The sequence below is a fragment of the Cryptomeria japonica genome, chromosome 2, assembly GCF_030272615.1.
Source record: "Cryptomeria japonica chromosome 2, Sugi_1.0, whole genome shotgun sequence".
Taxonomy (NCBI): Eukaryota; Viridiplantae; Streptophyta; class Pinopsida; order Cupressales; family Cupressaceae; genus Cryptomeria; species Cryptomeria japonica.
The window spans coordinates 470,447,951-470,468,899 of record NC_081406.1 but is presented as its reverse complement, the minus strand read 5'-3'; the positions used below and the strand labels follow the sequence as shown (position 1 = coordinate 470,468,899).

The following is a 20,949-nucleotide window of genomic DNA, read 5'->3' as shown; positions in this document are numbered from 1 at the left end:
ACTGAAAGTCGAGATTGTCACTTATGATTCTAGACCAATTTATCAATGTCCCTCTAAGACAATCCTGGATGAAGTAGAACATCCATCCATCGTATATTGCACCCTGTGGCATCCCCATCACTCTATTAAGTAGGAATACTAAGTCACTATATTCCTCTTTGAAGTCTGTGCACATGAGTGTCTTGGGAGCCTTGGAATGATGAAGCCTTGGCTCGATCATCCACTCTTTGTTTATCATATTCTTACACACATCCATCTTCATATTCATCCTTAGTTGCATTCTTCATATCTGCTCCACGTGGGATTCCAAACACCTCAGCATTCGCATCCTCAACATGGTAGGCAATGGCAACGCCCTTAGGAGTCTTGATCATTCACGAGCAAGGCTCATAACATCGTGCACACTCCAGGATAAGCTTACTGCATTGTATGGACTATGGGAATCCAGTGGCTTGAAAAATACCTCTTCATAATGTTTGCATACGCTGAGGAAGGAATTTGATTTCCGACTTTGAACATCCGCTGTCGCATCAGGTTCAGGCTTAGGAAATGCATGTTTGTATCCGTAATCTCCTTCCATCTGGATGACATCTTGGATTCTAGATAGAATCCAGTTTTCGGTATCTTCTACTGTTCTCTTCTTTCCTTAAATCCGAACTTCGACATTGCACTTGTACGAAGCTTGAAGTTAGAACTTAGGAAAAATATAATATTCTTAATAGAATTCCTGACCTTTTAATGATTTAGGCTAATTAGGGTATGAAATCAGGAAAATAGTCCACACTCTAGGTAGATCTTAACAATTCTAAATACAAAATGTGACAAGATTAGGGTATGAAACCCTCATGGAATCAACACCTCCTTATACTTAAAATTTTTGCGTAAATTATAGTGCAAAGGAGTATACCGGATTAAGAGTGACTAGGGAAAGGTGTGAAAGGTTGTGTTTTCACAAATAAATTTTTCTGAAAACACCTTCTGTAGTCAACAATGGAGATCACAAATCTGAAGACAACCTGCAACTAATAAATTAACCTCTCAAAACAAGTTGCAATCATTCAAAAATATGCACTAACTTGATAAAAATCAGTCTTGATGACGAAAACAATCAAACTTGGGAGCATAGGTATGGCTGGTAAAAGATAAGTTTTCTAAGGACAAGCAGCCAATAACAAAGTTGCAGACCTGAGACAGCCCTCCGATGGTCTGAAAATGATCTCAAAATGCCCCCAATATGTCTCCAAATGCAATTCACTATAGTTGTGGTTGGCTGGGCAATAAAAGTTAGGTCTAAAATTGATGATCAGCCAACAATGGAGGTCGAATTAGCTGAAGCAATGGCGTCAAAATTCAGATCTGCAGTAACCACAGCAAGTAGGAACAATGGCAGCCACCAAGCGTGAAGGGATCTGCCAAAATATGGCACCAAACCAAAATTGAAATTTTCCAGCTATGGCGTCACCTCACACAAGTCTGAAAATGTCATCAATGGCATTCAAACCTGCCAACTTAGGTCTGAGAACAGCAAGCAAGGATGGCGGCATCAATGGAAATCGTCCAAGTTGGAGGTAGAAGCTCCAAACACAAAAATCGCCCTTGCACAAAATCGCTATCTTCACCAAAAATCGTGGCACTCAATCAACAATGGCAGCCACCAATCATGTTGCCTAGCTGGAAAATGGAATGGTAATGGGAAAAAATGGCAGCAAGAAGAGTCTTCAATCAATCACTTTACTTGAACAATTGCTCCAAAATCTTCAACTATGGAGAAAATCGCCCTTGCACAAACACACTTGGCAAACTCAATAATAAAATAATGCTGGACTCCTCCCTTTAAACTTGCTTTCATCACCAACTTTACCACACAAGCAATGTGGGATAAAACACTTGTTCTTATGCTTGCTTGGGTAAAACTGATTTGCTTCTATAAGGTTGAAAACATTAAATGCTTATTGCAAATCAATTATTAAATGTTTTTTATTTTTTAAATAATCATCGCCTTTTATTAAAAAACAATCAAATGGGGCTCATTTATTAAAATATTTCAATTTAAATCCAAAATGGGCCAATTGGGGAAAATCGATCCTAGTTAGGATTAAAAATCCTCATAAAAATCATCAAATATCCCCTTAGGGGGAAATCGATCCCAGTCTAGATGAAAATCCGGACTCAAAATCATCAAACGTGCATAAAAATGGGGCTAGGGGAAAATCGATCTAAGTGTGGAATGAAAAATTCCACTTAAAATTAAGTCATCACACAAAAATGCCCCCTTGGTGGAAAAACAACCCTAGTTTGGATGAAAATCTGGACTCAAAATCATTAAAAATGCTCTCAGCGGAAAATTGCCTTGAGTCAGGATTGAGAGTCTGCACAAAAATCCTTAAAACTTCTCACAAAAGACCTCGTGGAAAATCGACCCAGGTATGGAATGTCATCCGCAATCCTATCCATACCTCCCTGGTGAAAAAATGTGGGTAGTCAGGATAAATCTTGACAATTAGTCAAATTTTATTGCTTCCAAGGGAAAAACGACCCTAGTATGGATTCATAGTGGTGGAAAAATGGAGCAAGTATGGATTTATGGGGAAATACATGTCCATCTGGATTCTTAGAGGGGAAAACCATGGGTAGTCAGGAATATGAGGGGAAAGCACCTCTAGTATGGAATTTTGACCTTTTAACCCTTAGAATATAGATTTTCATTTGGAAAATGATGATTTTTCCACTCAGAATCACTAAGAAACTTCAAAATTTCAATAAAACTCAACTGGACTTAGGCAAATTTATCAAAAATTTGAGCGTAACACAAGGGAATCTATTGGGACAAAGTGCGAAATCAACTTGAATAATTCTCTAGGAGCGAGAAAACAACTCCAAAAGATCTGAAAACACCTTAGCACTTAAAATCACCGATGAGTACATTTAAAAAAAAAACACGTTAATGCTCCAAAAGGGTCAACACTTAGACAAAACTAGGATCATTAAAATCTCAATTTTATGCGCTTGATCCTAAACGACACTAGGCATGATCAAAACTCCGAGGCTCGGGCACGAGAAACACAAAATTGCCCACTAAGCAGCCAAAACCCTAACCTAACAATGCAAAAAGCAAGAAAAGAGGGGGTCCCCATTAGCAATGGGGCGATGTTTGAAAAGGTCACAATAGACCGATCCTTAGGCAAAATTTGACTAAGGCATCCACCTTCTTTTCCACCAAGGATGCCTTTCAAAAACATGAACTAGATAGGGACAATGCTTTTGCCACCTATGCTGATGTCCTGGACGTGATCGAATTCAAGATAAACATGTTGCCACAGAAAAGGGATAAGGATGCATTCTTCTAGAAGAAAGCTCCTTGTGACACGTCTTTTTTTAATTTGCTCTTGTTGGATAACTATTGTAAACCCTATTTAGGGTATTTGTGTTTTGATCTCGGCTGTTGATCTCTGTTTGATCTGCGCCTTTCATTCATTTTCAAAACTCTATATAAGCCCCTCTTCTCTCATTTGTATGGGAGAGATTTGGTGAAATTGCTGCTTAAGATTACTAAGATAATAAAGTTCATTTGCATTGCTTTGAATCTCTATGGTATCTTGTGGTTACATGGTATCATATTTTCTCCACCATTGAATAGAATTTGCTTTATAAAGTTGTTAAGTGATTGCAAGATTTGATAGTATTGGTTGGTGAAATTATTGCTCATACTTTTGATGAGCAATGATTTTTGTTCATTGTGCAAAGTTAGCCTGAGTGTATTCTGTGGATGTTTAACTTTTGCTTTGAATAAATATTGTTCATTTTGATGGTATTATTCATAGTATGAAAATTATAAGCACAACCCTTGATGATTGCACCCACTTTGTCTAGTTGTTTAAGTCGGCGAACCAAAGCGTGGTTTAGATTCTCCAATCACTACCGGCTCTTAAATTCCTAAGAATAGTATAGAATTTCGAAATCCTTTTCCTTTTTTTTTTCAAATCTAAAATTGAAAATCCCCCAAAAAAAATAATAAAGAATTTTCATTGCAGAAAGTCTTCATTGCGAATGGAATTCCCAAGTTCCCCTTGGACTGCCAACATACATCACCAAAATAGCTATATCCAATATTAAAGTCGCTAGTTTGCAATTAAAACATAGGAGTTGCCATATGATCTTCTTTGCAATCTTAGCATAAGTGGTGATTTTATTTAAGAGAGGATAGAGTGTCTTTTGGGCATCTCTATTTTGTGTTTGGTGTGTCATAAAACATGCACTAACAGGTCCCACTTGAGCACCCTAGGTGGGACCTTGGGTCAACTTGGATTGAAATTAAGTGAACCTAGAGGGACTCAGGTTGACTTGAAGAAAAAATTTCCTTGTTTTTTTAAATATTTTTTGTAAACAATTGTGCCAAATACATATTTTTCCCTCAAGTGATAAAATTGTGAAATTGGCATGCACTGGAAAGGTTTTTGTGGTTTTGAAGGCCTTAATTTGGGCTGTACTACCTTATATTCAGACCCTCCAAGGGGCATTGCCCCTTGACCATTCTGAAGCTGCCCATTGACCCCATTGGGAGAATCGCCCCAAACCCTCATAAGGAGTGCTGCCCTTTTACCCCATTGAGGTCTCCATTCCTAGAACCCCATTAGTTCCCATCCCCAAATGTAGGCCCTTGGTTCTTTTAGTTAAGTGCAATCAATTGGGTACAAAAGAAGCTGAGGATTTAGTCTTTATGCACTCCAACTTGCATATATTGTCACCTAAAAAACTTAATTACAATGGGGGTGAAGAGGAGTTGGGATCTAACTCTGGAGTGTGTTGACTTGGACCATATTGTTCCACAACTTTCTGAAATCTCTTTAGATGGGGCAACTTGTACATATGACGTGAAATTGAACCAAATGTTGCCTTTGATGCTCTTGATGAAGAACAATATGAAGATATTGAATCTTGGTCATAATTTTCACCGTGTATTGACATTTGACAAATGACTAAATTATGAATTTGAGTATTCTATTTGCAAATTAAGAGGTATTTAATATTTTGTTTATTGTCAAGTATGAGTATCACTATTTTTTATATTAATAATTTCATTTTTATTTTCAATATTGTGTCTTTATAATAGAACTGACATATTTGCTATTAACTATGTCTCTCAGTTTTTGTCGAACTTAAAGTTTCTCCTTGGATAGTTGCAAAATGAGTTTTGTGGTATATGAAAAGTACTCGACTTTGGGATACTCTTATAATGGATAGTAGACTATGCTTTGATTGGATGTACTAACTCTGATTGGGCAGTATGAGTTAACATTCAGCAGTTTATTATCGTCTACATTATCTCTTATAGATCAAGGGTAATTTCATGACAAAGTAAGCTTCAACAAACAATAAGTCTATCTTCTATAAAGTAATACCTTTGGTCAGAATTGTTGGATTATTGGGGAGACTGTTGGATTTGGTTGTTCATTGCTTCTGCTAGGATACATTGTTGTCATTGATGTCAACATATTCTAGTGAGTTATTCCGGTAGGTTTGGAAAAGGTTTTTGGTCCGGTTTTGTAGTTTGATTTTGCTAATCACTGTTTTGCAAAATTTGGTATTCCCTTTGGTATATTCTGGTGTGATCAGATCTTGTGCTGATATTTTGGATTATTGCTTGGGATGATCTTGTGTATCTTCATTTCAGATAGTTCGTGATCTTGTTGCTGATTGGTTGTGTTCTTGAGCTTTGAGACGTTGATCGATAAAGATTTGAAAAGAGATCTTGGTGCAATTGTTCTGGATGATTCTAAAGTGCTTGATGGTGTTGCCTAGTCGTGTCCTATTTGTTTTAGCGATCCGCATTGATCGTTGAGCGAGTTTTTGGTGATTTCTTTGAACCGGTGATAATTTGTGTTATGCAGTATTTCTGGTGGTGTAGCGTGTTGCAGTTGATCTTGGCGGGATTTCTGGTGGATGTTATCGTTTGGGAATTTGAATTAGGTCTATGCTATGTAATGTAAATCATAATATTGGTCTGGTGGTCGATCTTTGTATCGTGTAATGTAATTTTTGTAATTATGAGTTGAGGGTTTAGCCCACCTTGTTATCAAGGTTGACGATTTGTATATATAGGTGATATAATTATGTAATTTTGGTGTTGGTATATTGTGTCTGCATTATTAGAGAGAGGTAAATGTGCGAACAAGGATATATCATTCAGTGAAGTATTGTGGTGAGTTTGGTGTTGCAGGGCAGACAATTGTGCTTAACTGAAACTGTCATCAGGCATTTGTAGATGCTATTATTGTAGTTCATTCCTTCCGAATTGTAGTCCGAATTATATTTTAAGTTAGTGAGACTTCCCTAAGTGTTGTAGCCTTCTAGGCATATATCTTTTGAGTAGTGAGCTCTAGGAAGTGTGCTTGAATGCATGTGCATTCCCCATTGTAATATTTTCACATATTACTGCAGAGTATCATTTTATTGTGGGTAGGTTACCACCATGGTTTTTCCCATAACCGGGTTTTCCACGTTAAAATCTTGGTGTTGTGTGTTGTGCTGTTAATTTGCTTATTTGTGGTTTATCAATTTATGTTTTGGTAGTTTAATTTGAGATCCGGTGAAGACTGATTCAACCTCCCCCCGCCGCCCCCGCCTCTCCCACTCAATCTTCCTTCTTGATTGCTGCTAACAATTGGTATCAGAGCTAGATCCTCCGGTAGAAGCTTAGTCGCTTGAGGAGATCCGAGATGGCAGCTCAAGGTATTCTTTTCAAGAAGGACAGTCCAAAGTTTGATGGAAGCAACTATACTGTATGGAAGAAACGGATGGAAGTGCATTTGAAATGTCTTGGAAAAGATTATTGGAAGATTACTAAGAATGCCTATGTTGTTTTTCAGAATGGACCATCCACTCTAGATGAGGCTAAGGAAGCTGAATATAACATCAAAGCGAAGGAAGCATTACTCAGTGCCCTGATTGATTCTGAAATGACAAATGTTATGGAACTTCAGACCGCACATGAGATCTGGGTGAATAGTCAAGTGAAAGTTGCTAAGTTGCAGAGTTTGAAAGGAAAATATGAGACATTAAAGATGGGAGATGATGAGAACATACATTCATACATGGCTAAGGTGAATGAACTTGTCTTTGATATCAGATCTGCCGGTGGAAAGATTGAGGAAGATGAGATTGTTGCTAACGTGCTAAGATCTTTGCCTCCTGCTTTTAAACATAAGGTTGCCGCTATTGATGAGATCCGAAGTGTAACCACTGTGACGAGATGTATTAGTTGGAAAACTTGTTGCATTTGAGCTGAGCGAATTTGGTGAATCACATGGAAAGTCTGAGACATCATTCAAAACATCAGCATCAGTGTCCGATAAGCAAAAATATGATGCTGATGAGTGCATGATATCCAGATATGAAAGAGAAAGGAGAGAGATAGCAGAGCAAGAAAAAGAGCTTGATGAGCTTGAAGCGTTGATTGCCCAGAGATTGCCTAAAGGTGCCAGTATGATGGAAAGTTGCCCTTAAAATGTTTTTTTGTAATAAGATAGGACATTTTGCCTCTAGATGTCTGAAGAGAATGGCTAAGTATGACATACATGATAAGTTTGATATAAATGATAGATATGAGAAGCATGAAAAGTATGATAAGCCTTATAAGCCTAACTGGAAGTTTAGGAACCAGAAGAACTGTTATTATGCTATAGATGAAGGTGTTACAGATGAAGAATCGGAAGGAGATGAAGTTGTGTTCATTGCCATTAAAGAAGATAGTCCTGTGCCTATTGATTCCACTAGCTGCTTTGTTGAGGAGAAAGCTTTGGCTGCTAAGGTAGAAGAAAAAGGTGAATGGGTGATTGATAGCGGTTGTTCACATCATATGACCGGTGACAAAAGCAAATTTGTAAGTATGGAAAGGTATGATGGTGGAATAGTTAGATTTGGAGATGACAAAGCCCGTGTAATCCGTGGGAGAGGTTCTATTTCTTTTGATGGTAAGCATAACACTGATGACGTCTTGTATGTTGAAGGTTTGAAGCATAATCTTTTGAGTGTTGGACAGATGGTTGATAAGGGTTATGTTCTACAATTCAAAGATGGTAAATGCAAGATTCTGAATGCATCCGGTATAGAGATTGCATCTGGAACTAAGACTGTAGGTAACATTTTTCATTTGAATGCTAGTGAGAAAAGTTGCTTGACTGCTAAGATAGATGAGAGTTGGTTGTGGCATAGAAGGATATGTCATGTAAACTTTGATTCATTGGTCAAGATCAGTTTTGCTCAAGTTGTTAGGGATTTGTCTAAGATTGTTAAACTTGTTAATCCGGTATGTAAGGAATGTCAGTTGGGTAAGCAAACAAGGATTTCTTTCAAGAGCAAATGGTACACATCAGATGGATTGTTAGATCTTGTGCATACTGACCTGAGTGGACCTACAAATGTTAGAAGTGTGCAAGGTGATAGATACTTTATGTTACTAATTGATGATTATTCCAAAATGATGTGGGTTGTCTTCTTGAAGGAAAAATCAGAAGCATTTGAAAAGTTCAAGATATTCAAAGCAAAAGTTGAAACTGAGTTTGGATTGAAGTTGAAGTGTCTGAGATCTGATAGAGGTGGAGAATTCTATTCCAGTGAGTTCAATTCTTTCTATGAGATGCATGGAATAAGAAGACAACTATTTGCTCTTAGAACCCCACAACATAATGGGATTGTTGAAAAGAAGAACCGTACTGTTTTAGATGCTGCAAGAACCATGTTGATTGAAGGAAATGTTCTGAAGGTCTATTGGAGAGAAGCTATCAACACTGCAGTCTATACATTCAATAGAGTTCATATCAAAGGTGATACCGGTAAGACTCGTTATGAGCTTTGGTTTGGTCATGTTCCTACTGTGAAATATTTCAAAGTTTTTGGTAGCAAATGTTATATCAAGGGAGATGAGGATATTGGAAAGTTTGATGCTAGAAGTGATGAAGGTATCTTTTTGGGATATTCTACAAATAGCAAAGCCTACTGGTGCTATAACAAGAGACTGAGGAAGATAGTTGAGAGTGCAAGTGTGAAGGTGGATGAAAACCTTGGGAAGGAGATCAAAGCTTATGATGAAGGTCAACATGTTGTTTTAGCTCCTATTCAGCCTGAAGAGCCTAAGAAGAATGATCCGGTAGAGATTGTGAATCTGAATGTTGCTGCTGTTGGTGATGATGTGCAAGAACCTGAAGATCAGAACAATCGGAAAACTCCGAGGTATGTAAGATTGAATCATTCGAAGAATCAGATTATTGGTGATAAGAATAAAAGTGTGATGACTAGAAGAAGGTTAGCTATTGAAGAGATATGTTTGATTTCTAAAGTTGAACCTAAAGATGTTGAAGCTTGTAAAAATGATAACTGGATTAGAGCCATGGAAGAAGAGTTAGATCAGATTGAATAAAACAATACTTGAGAACTTGTGCCTAGACCTAAGGATAAAAATGTTATTGGTACTAAATGGGTTTTTAGGAACAAATTGAATGAAGTCGGTGAAGTAGTTAAAAATAAAGCCAGACTGGTCTGCAAAGGATATTCACAGCAAAAAGAGATTGATTATGAAGAAACTTTTGCTCCGATTGCCAGAATTGAAGCTGTTAGATTGTTGTTAGCTTATGCTGCTTATAGAGATTTCAAGGTATATCAAATGGATGTCAAATCTGCATTTTTGAATGGTGATCTAGAAGAAGTTTACATTGAACAACCTGATGGATTTTCACTGTCAGATGATGGAGACATGGTATGTAAGTTGAAGAAAACACTTTATGGATTAAAACAAGCCCCTAGAGCTTGGTATGCTAGATTAGATATACTTGCTAAAATTGGGATTTGTCAAAGGTGCTGCTGATAGTAACTTGTACTTTAAAATTGAAAATGATAACATTTTGATTTTTGAAGTCTTTGTTGATGACATTATTTTTGGTGGTAATGATGATACGAGCATGAAATTTGCTGGTGATATGCAAACAAAATTTGAGATGTCTATATGATTGGTGAGATGAAATTTTTCTTAGGTTTGTAGATTGCCCATATAGGAAAAGGTATCTTTATATCTCAAACTAAGTATGTGAAGGAATTACTGAAGAAGTTTGGGTTAGATGATTACAAACCGGTTGGAACCCCCTATGGTTACTGGTTGTAAATGGTTAAAAAATGATGAATCTCCTAAAGCTAATCAGAGTTTGTACAGATCTATGGTTGGTGGACTGTTATATCTTACTCAAACTAGGCCTGACATTATGCATGTTGTGTGTATGGCAACTAGATATCAAGTTGATCCGAAGGAGAGTCATGTTGTTGCTGTAAAAAGAATATTCAGATATCTAAAGGGAATTGAAGATTATGGTTTATGGTATCCAAAAAATGATGATTTTATGTTATGTGTTTACATTGACGCAGATTGGGTAGGTGATGTTGATGACCGGAAGAGTACTACCGGTGGAGCATTCTTTTTAGGTAAGAAGTTGGTTTCATTTGCCAACAAGAAACAGGATTTAGTATCTTTATCTATTGCTGAAGCTGAGTACATTGTTGCTGCTAGTAATTGCACTCAGATAGTGTGGATGAAGCAAATGTTGAAAGATATTAGAGTTATTTATGATGAGCCTACTGCTATATACTGTGGTAATTCCAGTGCTATAAACATGTCTAAAAATCTGGTGCAACATTCAAAGACTAAGCATATATCAATCAAATACAATTACTTGAGAGAGCAAGTCGGTGAACAGAAGGTGAAGATGGAATATGTATCTACAAAGGAACAAATTGCTGATATTTTTATTAAGCCTTTGCTTGTAGACACATTTGTCTATCTGAGAGACAAGTTAGGGCTCTCCACCCCTCTTGATAAGAACTAGATGCATTGAGTTGCATCGATCCGGTGGAATTCAGAGCCTTACTCTTTTATCCAGATTGATGAGTTGGTTTTGCTCCTCTGCTGGAGTAGTCTGTTGATTTGGTTGTGTGTTCTGGAGAGAAAGATTTATGATTCTGTTTTGGGAGAGAGTTTAATTTCCTGTTTTGGTGATCTTTGGCATTGCTCTCAAAGGGGGAGAGAGATCATGTGAAAAACTGCTTTATCTACCTTGATCTTAGGGGGAGTTTGCTGGTGATATCTTCTTTCTTTGCATTGACTGTTTTTCACATTCATAGGTTGCCATCAATGCCAAAGGGGGAGATTGTTGGATTATTGAGGAGACTGTTGGATTTGGTTGTTCATTGTTGCTGCTAGGATACGTTGTTGTCATTGATGTCAACATATTCCTGTGAGTTATTTCGGTGAGTTTGGAAAAAGTTTTTGGTTTGGTTTTGTTGATCACTGTTTTGCAGAATCTGGTATTCCCTTCGGTATATTTCGGTGTGATCAGATCTTGTGCTGATATTTTGGATTATTGCTTGGGATGATCTTGTATCTTCATTTCTGAGGGTTCGTGATTTGGTGCGCCGCAAGTTATCTTTCTTCGTGACAATTGCTGATTGGTTGTGTTCTTGAGCTTTGAGACGTTGACCGATGAAGATTTGAAAAGAGATGTTGATGCAATTGTTCCGGATGATTCTTATGTGCTTGATGGTGTTTCCTAGTCGTGTTGTGTCCTATTTGTTTTGGCGATCCGCATAGATCGTTGAGCGAGTTTTTGGTGATTTCTTTGAACTGGTGATAATTTGTGTGTTACACAGTATTTCTGGTGGTGTAGCGTGTTGCGGTTGATCTTGGTGGGTTTCCAGTGGATGTAATCGTTTGGGAATTTGAATTAGGTCCATTCTATGTAATGTAAATTATAATATTGGTCCGGTGGTCAATCTTTGTATCGTGTAATGTAATTTTTGTAATTATGAGTTGAGGGTTGAGGGTTTAGCTGACCTTGTTATCAAGGTTGATGATTTGTATATATAGGTGATATACTTATGTAATTTTGGTGTTGGTATTGTGTTTGCATTATCAGAGAGAGGTAAATGTGCGAACAAGGATATATCATTCAATGAAGTATTGTGGTGAGTTTGGTGTTGTAGGGCAGACAATTGTGCTTAACCGGAACCGTCATCAGGCATTTGTAGATTCTATTATTGCAGTTCATTTCTTTCAGATTGTAGTCCGAATCATATTGTAAGTCTGTGAGATTTCTTTGAGTGTTGTAGCTTTCTAGGCATATATCTTTTGAGTAGTGAGCTCTAGGCAGTGTGCCTGAATGCATATGCATTCCCCATTGTAATATTTTCACATACTACTGCAGAGTATCATCTTATTGTGGGTAGGTTCCCACCGTGGTTTTTTCCTTAACTGGGTTTTCCATGTCAAAATCCTGGTGTTATGTGTTGTGCTGTTAATTTGTTTATCTGTGGTTTATCAGTTTATGTTTTGGTTGTTTAATTTGAGATCCGGTGAAGATTGATTCATGCCCCTCCTCTCCCCAAACCCCTCGCCCTTAGTCTTCCTTCTTGATTGCTGCTAACAAGAATCTAGGTATTACTTTTTTTTTTCTACACTTTGTATGACAATTTGTCTTTAATTGCAAATAAATATGATTCTTTTATGGCTAGCTAAAGAAGGTATTGCTATCCAGTTTTCAAATTCATTGTGGTATTATAAGTGCCATTTGTTTCAATAATTTGTCATATTATTTATACCTTTTATATGGTATGTACGCTGTACCATTTGTATGTACAACAATTCATCTTGGGCCACGTAATAAGTTTATTTTTGATGTCTAGCAAAAGAAATTACTCCTTGTCAACTTTACAATTTATTGACTGATATATCATTGTCCTGTTTCTTTAAATAATTCTGTCTAGTAATTTTCCACTTAGTCAAATTATTAATCTAGTAAACCTTGTAAAGATTTAATACTTAAATGTAAGTCCTTGCATATACAAGAAATGCTCCGTGGTTCTGATAATAAAAGATACACAATGGCTATTAGGATGTCTAGTGATGGACATTATATTCAATGTTTAACAGGCAAGGAGAGCCCTTCGTGCTTTGAAAGGATTGGTGAGACTTCAGGCTCTTGTCAGAGGACATGCAGTGAGGAAACAGGCTGCTATTACCCTACGATGCATGCAAGCTTTGGTAAGAGTTCAGGCTCGTGTACGGGCTCGAAGGGTGCGCATGGCAATGGAAGATCAGATGATCGAACAAAAACTTGAGCAGCAGCTTAGGATTGAGGCTCAAATCCGTGAAGCTGAGGTATACTCGCTAAGATATTTTTGTGATTATATGATTTGGTAGCTTGATGATAGATTTATTCTTTTTATATAGGCAGTCAGATTATTCTATTTATATAGATAGTCTTGAACTGCATTGACCTCTAGATCTTTATATAAAATAAAACTTCTTGTTTCTTGGGATTGAGGAGATCCAGGAAATACAGTTATCTGTAAATCTTCCACACAGTAAGAGATTCATAGGAAAAATTTGGATAACCAAACAATTATATTTTGATTATTCAGTTCTGACTTCTGAGAACAACTTTTTACCATATAAATTCAAAGATATCTAGCTAGGATGTTTCTGCCTTTGCAGATTAACCATTAGCTACATTGTTGATTGCAACAGGGTGAATATCATACCAAGTACAAAATAACATCATATCTTACATTTTAGACTTCAACTTGATCCCTTTCCTTTACCCTGCCTGTGGAGTTGCAAAACGTTGCTAGATATTAGTGGCTTTCAAGATTGCCATTGTGCTACTCATCTGCGTTAGTTGTGACATTTCAAGTGGTGAGTAAGGGACAACATGCGTTTACCAACTTTCCTGCATCATATATGTCATCACACATATGGATGCAATTGGTGTATAAATATTTCGTCCGAGAGACCTAGACTATAACAATTGCAGCACCCTTTATCAGACACATTTATATAGGCAATACCCTTGACTTCTCGTTTGTATTGGGGCTTGCGAAGGTTAGTTTAACAGGGATTTCTTCATCCACCTGCAGTTCAGTTAACATCTCTACTAGACCAGATACCTTATCATTTGTCTGTTTATACTTCATAAAGTCAATTTTCATTTCTCACAAATGGCTTTCTTCTGTCAACTTCTCTGCTGCCTCTATCTTTTGTAATATTCACATCTTATCTGCATTGACATAACTGCAAATTTCAATTGATTCAATTCTTAATCATTAGCCAAACAGCTCCTAGCCTTGTGGAGAGTTTATTTCTAACTAAATTTGTTATGTTCATTTGAATAGCTATCATCTTTAATACTCAGTTAAATTTCTCTTCCAGAAGTCTAGTGCTTCTCTCACATTCATTCTAGTACTTACATCCCAAAAGAGACACATATTTGGAAGCTGCGCAAATTCAAGTCATTAATAGGACTTAAGAAAGAAAGTCAACATCATCTGGAGTGTAGACTTTTACTATTGATTAATGCTCGTTTCCAATTGATTCCATACAGGAAGGTTGGTGCAACAGTATAAAATCGAAGGAGCAAATTGATGCTAAGATACACAAGAGGCAAGAGGCTGCAGCTAAACGTGAGAGAGCCATGGCTTATGCCCTCACTCATCAAGTAAGCTTCCAAACCTTTATCTTTAAAATTAATTAGGTTCATAACATAAAATAATAATAAACTATATTGAATGATATTTTTGTAAATATTTAAAATTTCGATATTCAGAAGCATGACAGGCTTGGGGTTTAATGCTTTGGCCTACCTGCAGTGGCAAGCAAACTCAAGACTAGTACCTGAAATCCCTGAAGGATTTGAACCTGATAAAAACAATTGGGGTTGGAATTGGCTGGAACGTTGGATGGCAGTACGCCCATGGGAGAATAGAATCCTGGATCAAAGCATGAAGGATGGTTTGGAGAATGTTGAAGTGGCTTCAGATTTGAAAAACTGTGGTCATGAACCTCAATCTAAAATTGGTGTTAAAAAGGTTGTATTGCATTCTGTTAAGGTGGGGCAGAAGAATGCTGGAACTATATCGGATAGCAGCCAGTCATCTTCAAGCAAGTCTAATACCATTCTTGGTACTTCTGGCTTGATATCATCGAAGGTTAATTCAAAGTCATCACATGCCTCTGTTGGAGTAAACATAAACAGCAATACAAACGAAGAATTAGCGTCCAAGCCTTCCTACAATGAAGGTCGATCTCTAAGTAATCCTAAGGAACGCCCGTCTACAGTTGATACTCAAGCTACAAAAAGGTTATCACTACCAAACTCTGGAAGATCGAAGGTCAAGCAGAAGACCAACGATGCTCAATCAAACATTAGTAAAGGGACGAGCAGGTTAGCACCAGCTACGAGCAGACGGAATGGGCAAAGCCCTACAACTAAGCTGACTAAAGGCCAATTAAAAAATACCATAATCGATCGGACTGCTCTTGATAATAATAATAATAATAATAGAAATACAAGTTTAGTTGTTGATAATGAAGATGGCAAGCAACATTCTTCTCAGGTTTTAACCTAACTCAAATATCAGGTCAACCGTTTGGTTTTTGGGAAGTCTTATAACTGGAGTTGTAGACACTACCAATACGAGATATATGGGCCTTGGGTGTTATAAATAGCTTTTATCTTCGAAATGGTCCTTCAGGGTCATTGAGTGCCACTCATCATCATCTGCAGCGTGGTAGCTCATTTTGAGTACTCATTTGAAGTCAGAATGTATGTGTATTATGTACATTTAGAATTGTCATAGTTATTTGAATTTCGAAGGAAACGGAGATTTCTGTTGCCTTGTGCAGGTGTATTATTTATTTAGATCAATAGCAGATCAATATCTAGATCTGTAGTTGGTTTGCTGGACAGGTAAGCTCCATGTCCAATTCCAACGTCATGACGCTTCTTGGATATAATTCTTTAATATTATTTATTACCCTATCTTGCCTGAACATCAGCTGCTCAATATCTGTAGTATTACAAATTTTCTTTGTTAATTAAAGATTTTAGCTTTGTGGAATTCTTTTTAATGAAAAAATATGTCGACCATCTTCAAACTGTGGTCGGTCGCGTTAAAATATAGTTTACCTGAACGTCCACTTCTAAAGACCGTAGAAAGTCTGGACAATAATCAACCATAATCAATAAAACTAGGTAAAAAATATCAATACTATGAAAGCTCACATATTTTTGGATTAATTAAATTCAGAGCATTGATCTATATGCATCTCGTTACTTAATCTGCATCAAGACTAAGCCTTGTGTGTAGTCTGCAATGAATTGTGAAATTTTTGGCACCAATCTAGAAGTGGCAGAGATAAATTATGTGACATGACGAGATATTTGTTAGTCTATCTGCATGACGTGCCGATTATGGTAATATCACATGCAACTTTACGGGGAGCAACCAATCCATAATTTCAGTGCATATTGATGTGTCATGCCACGAGGATGAAATACCAGATACAACATAGACAAAGTTGTATTATAAGGCTTCTTGGTCTAATTAGCTCTCAAGGATATTGTCACACCACACTTAACAAGATATTGAAATGCGTTAAATTATGGACCATATAAGGGAGCAACCTTTGCTCTAAGGTTTTTATAACATTTTCAAAGTTATTTTTTAGTACGTGGTGTTTTTAAATATTGTGTCAAATCACGTGACTCAATTATTTTCTAGTAAAGTTTTGTTCAACTATTATTGAGTCAAGTTTTATTGATTTATCATTAGTGGTTCAATGTAATAACTGTTTCTTCTTCTTTTTCTTTATTATAATTATTATTATTATCTTCTCACTTCAATGAGATCACATATCTCATAATATATAGAGGTGTCCTTCCACCAAGGGACACCATACTTTATTATACTTTATTATAATATTAAATATTAATAATATATATTAATATATTATTATTTATTAATAAGTATAATAATAGTTATTATTATCACAATTAATAATATAATTATATTATCAATATAATCACAAGCTTTGTTTTATATATGTAGGTCTGTGGATTCCGACCACAACTACAATAAAATCAACACTCCCTCTGAGTTGGGTGATGCTATTCTGGTTCCAAAATGGCATATGGCGTGAGTAACACGCGATGTTAGTCCCACTTTTTTAATTGTAGATTTTCAATTGGATGGTTGAGATTGCGTAACATGTCGTTGTTAGTCTGACAGATTTGCTCATTTTGGAGTCAGAATAGACGCGTCCCTCTTAGCTAGGGAGGAATTCTACTATTTATCAATAAGTAATAACACCTTATAGTAAACACAATAGCTCCATTTATTGTGTGAGAGAAAGATATCACCTCATCGTGATATCAGAGGTTATGGCATATCCACGGATATCATCACATGATATCCACCATAACCACATAATGTAATATCCACCATTATGGCTTGTCCACAGATATCACGTCTCATGATATCCACCATTATGGCATTTAAGGATTTACTTCATGGCACGTCCACAAATATTTCGTCACATAATATCCACCATGAATATTTCTTTATGTAATATCAACCATCATGGCTTATCCACAAATATCACGTCTCATGATATCCATCATGATGGTATGGTCAATCAATATTGCAAGATCGTCACCTTACAATTATGATCAAAAGTACAAGTGTCCATCATTGTGAGATCGTCACCTCTCAATAATGTTCACAGGGGCTCAACAAGAACTGAACCAATGAAGTAATGGAGTCACACACATGACATCCACCATGAACCATATCAAAGGGTGGAGTTAAGTACTTTCACCTCAAGTCTCTCTCAAAGAGAAATGTATTATCAAATCACAGAAGATCACTAATGTTGAGCCTCCCTTTCAATTAGAGCTTCATTTTACGATATCTCCAAGCTTGTCTCGAAGGTTTGCATCACCCTTGGTGAATCCCAAGCCCACCAAGTATCCATCCATCCATCGAGGGATATCACATGGAACTCTATCTCATGAATCGTAGATTCCTCTAACTGCTACAATTTCCTAATCACTAGAGAAACCATCTCGATATGGTCTAGTCCCTTTAAATCAATATGATCAAGATCCTCTAGCTACTCCCTCTGAAGCTCAAATTCTAACATCAACCTCCTGACCTCTTCGTCTAAGGTTGCCTCTAATGGATTGTCAGACTCCCTCTTTTGAAGAAGTGTCCACAACAATCAGAATAATGTGTTTTGGACATGTTCCAGATCAGGACTTCGTCAGGGCTCTTATCTCCTTGACATGATCTATATCAAATATATATATCAAATCTGAATATATGTATATATCAAATATGGAACATAAATATATGTATTATCAGATCTGGAACATGAATATGTATTATCAAATCTGGAACATGTTCCAGATCAAGGACTTTGATCCCATTATGCTTGCTCTGTTCGAACAGATCTCTACATTATGATAATGACTTCACACACAACACTCAACAATGAGTTTTCAAGAATATATTTTTGAGAATTACACCAATACTAATTTGCCACAATCAACAAGTTAGCAATCTTCAGTTTGAAAGCATATCTAGGAACAAACTATGATTGCCGAAGAGATTGTAGATAGCTATAATGGGCACCACGATTTCATCCAAATAGTCATCAAAGAACACGCAACGTGCCAAACCAAAGCCAATACATACATTGCGAAATCTGGTTGACAAATATGCCAATATATTATACTCACGCCGTGTCAAGCTTAAAGCCCATCGTTGACTAATTGGTGTCATATCCTTTCGGTGTTGTAATAGTCAGTACCTTGTAATCGCTGATGGGATTCATGTTGGCTATCTTGCTATTTGCTTACCCATCCTTCATGTTCGTAATCATGGTTGCCGCGAAGAATACTTTTCCGACCATCGGACTATGTATGATTTCGACTTTTGATCATCCATCGATCTTAATAAATGGCTGTGATTATTGTTTTATCATTGATCAATATTAATTCCAACGAAAAGCATTTGGCACTGTCCATAAGGTTATGGTGATAATATGTGTTCCTTCATGCTATTTCGGTCATGATATCATTTTGCGGATATACTCCTTTTAGAACAATTGTAATTAATCAGACATCAATACTAAGATACCAATTCAAACATTATTGATTATAATTATATTCGGTCTTCCTTGTTTGATCAGAATATCCATCGTAGTGCCACCCCCTTAGTCGGTGATATTATTGCGTTGTGTCTGGTTTTTCCTCTTGTCGGATCCATACTTTCGACATGGGCCAAGTAATCACTGACACTAATACATTTGGGGTCAAATTCCAACGGAGGTTTCCGACGGACAAGAAGCATTGTGTGAAAATTTGATTTAAAAAAAAAAAAATGTTCGTGTTCATCGGAATTTCGACGACCTCGGGCATTTTATTAAAAAAAAAAAACACAACGCATTTTCATTTTGAAAGCAAACTGAAGCAAGTGGCGACCGTCTTGCCTCCTTGCCCCCCCCCGCCGGAGTGATATCTGCACAAGCAAGGTAAGGTTTTCTTTGCAATAAAAGGAACTCTTTGTTTTTCAATGAAGGGCAACTAATTTTTTTTCGAAATCAAGGGCAACTGGTTTTTTTTTGCGAATTAATCCATTTTGTGCATATCTTGCGATCTTAAAATTCCATGAAATGACATCTCTTTGAGGTATTCCGTCATACAGTTCACATGCCGTGTGTATGCTACCCCATTTTGCGATTTTTGTTATTGGAGCATTTGCAACTAATTTCTGACAAAAAACCCCCTTCGATTATGCTTTGATGGATGTCCATACCTTATTCCAAAGCTCCTATTTTGGCACACGCAGGGAGGATGCTGACAAACGTTGCATTGAGATAAACATGATTGTATTTCATGAGGATTTGAACTCAAAGCATTGACACTATCACTTATGGCTATATTAGCTTTTTAAGACACTTTCATAGTGCACTTCACTTGTCCTAATAATGGACTATCATGAGATTCTTAAGAATGGAAATACTCCAAACATTCATGCCCTCTATGTTGTCATTGTGGTTTTCAATCATTGCGACTACATGCTTTTCAAGGACCAAGTAATGTTCTTTTTTCATTGTTCTACTGTGCTTCTCAAGTTGCACCAACATAGTTTTATTTAATGGCTTTGTTTTGATAGTGATTTCTCCATGGCTTCCATTGTCTTTTTCTTGGCACATTCAATGCATTGTCATCTATCACTACTATTTATTGTCCTTTTCACCTTTATTGAGGTTGTTCTCATACATGTCATTCACTTTGTCTACGAGTATATCTCAACCAATTCACTGTTGTAAGTAGAAATAAAAGATTAGTCTCATCTCTTTTACTATTTTAGACATTCATAGTAATCTTTGCAATATATAATTTCCTTCCAATTATATGTAATAATGATTTTCTTTTTATGGAATGTAATGAAGGCTTGAGTGTGTCTTCTTGAACTCACTTATTATCAGCTCCTCTATGATTACCTTAGATCTTTGTGGCTAAGAATTGTTCTTGATGAACTTATGCTCTTTATTGATTTCTTTTACTACCATTGTATTATCCTGAAAAAGGCTTGTTCAATGCTCCCTTAGCATGCATGTGCTCTCTTTGTATTGATCTAGGGCTACTCATTAATGTATCTATGGATTTCCCTTATTCACTATGTTGTGACAGTCGTTTGTAGATTTGGGACTATCATCTTTCATAATTTGATGTCTTTAAGATGTGGGTACATTGCTTGACAAGAAAAGTTCAAGCATTTGTGAAGTTCAAAGAGTTTAAACCCCTTGTTGAATGGTCATCCAGTTGTTCTCTAAATGCAAAATGCTCAAGTAAATGAGAAATTCACTCAAAATGGTTTATCCACAACTAAAAGAAACAACTAACCACTACATATATGCATCAACAAAACAGTGTTGTATAGAGACCTAATCATGCCTTCATGGATATGTAGATCAAGTTCCTACATTTTGGACAAAAGCAATTCACACAATAATATATTTGTTGAACAGACCCACCACAAAGATTTGGTTATGCAATAATATATTTG

The 20,949-nt window shown here is 36.6% G+C and overlaps 1 protein-coding gene across 2 annotated transcripts in view; it reads left to right on the top strand.

Annotated features, from left to right (window-relative positions):
- The window catches only part of LOC131051638 (protein IQ-DOMAIN 5), a 104,342-nt gene extending 88,477 nt beyond the window's left edge, over positions 1-15,865 (top strand). Inside the window, exons 4-6 of one of the 2 annotated variants that reach the window (XM_057986237.2) lie at positions 12,968-13,195; positions 14,418-14,531; positions 14,683-15,865. In XM_057986237.2, coding sequence (XP_057842220.1) covers positions 12,968-13,195; positions 14,418-14,531; positions 14,683-15,441 — 1,101 coding nt within the window. In that variant the 3' untranslated portion in view covers positions 15,442-15,865. The remainder of the gene's footprint in view (positions 1-12,967; positions 13,196-14,417; positions 14,532-14,682) is intronic. The other variant, XM_057986305.2, reaches the window with a different exon arrangement.
- Positions 15,866-20,949: the final 5,084 nt, after the last annotated feature.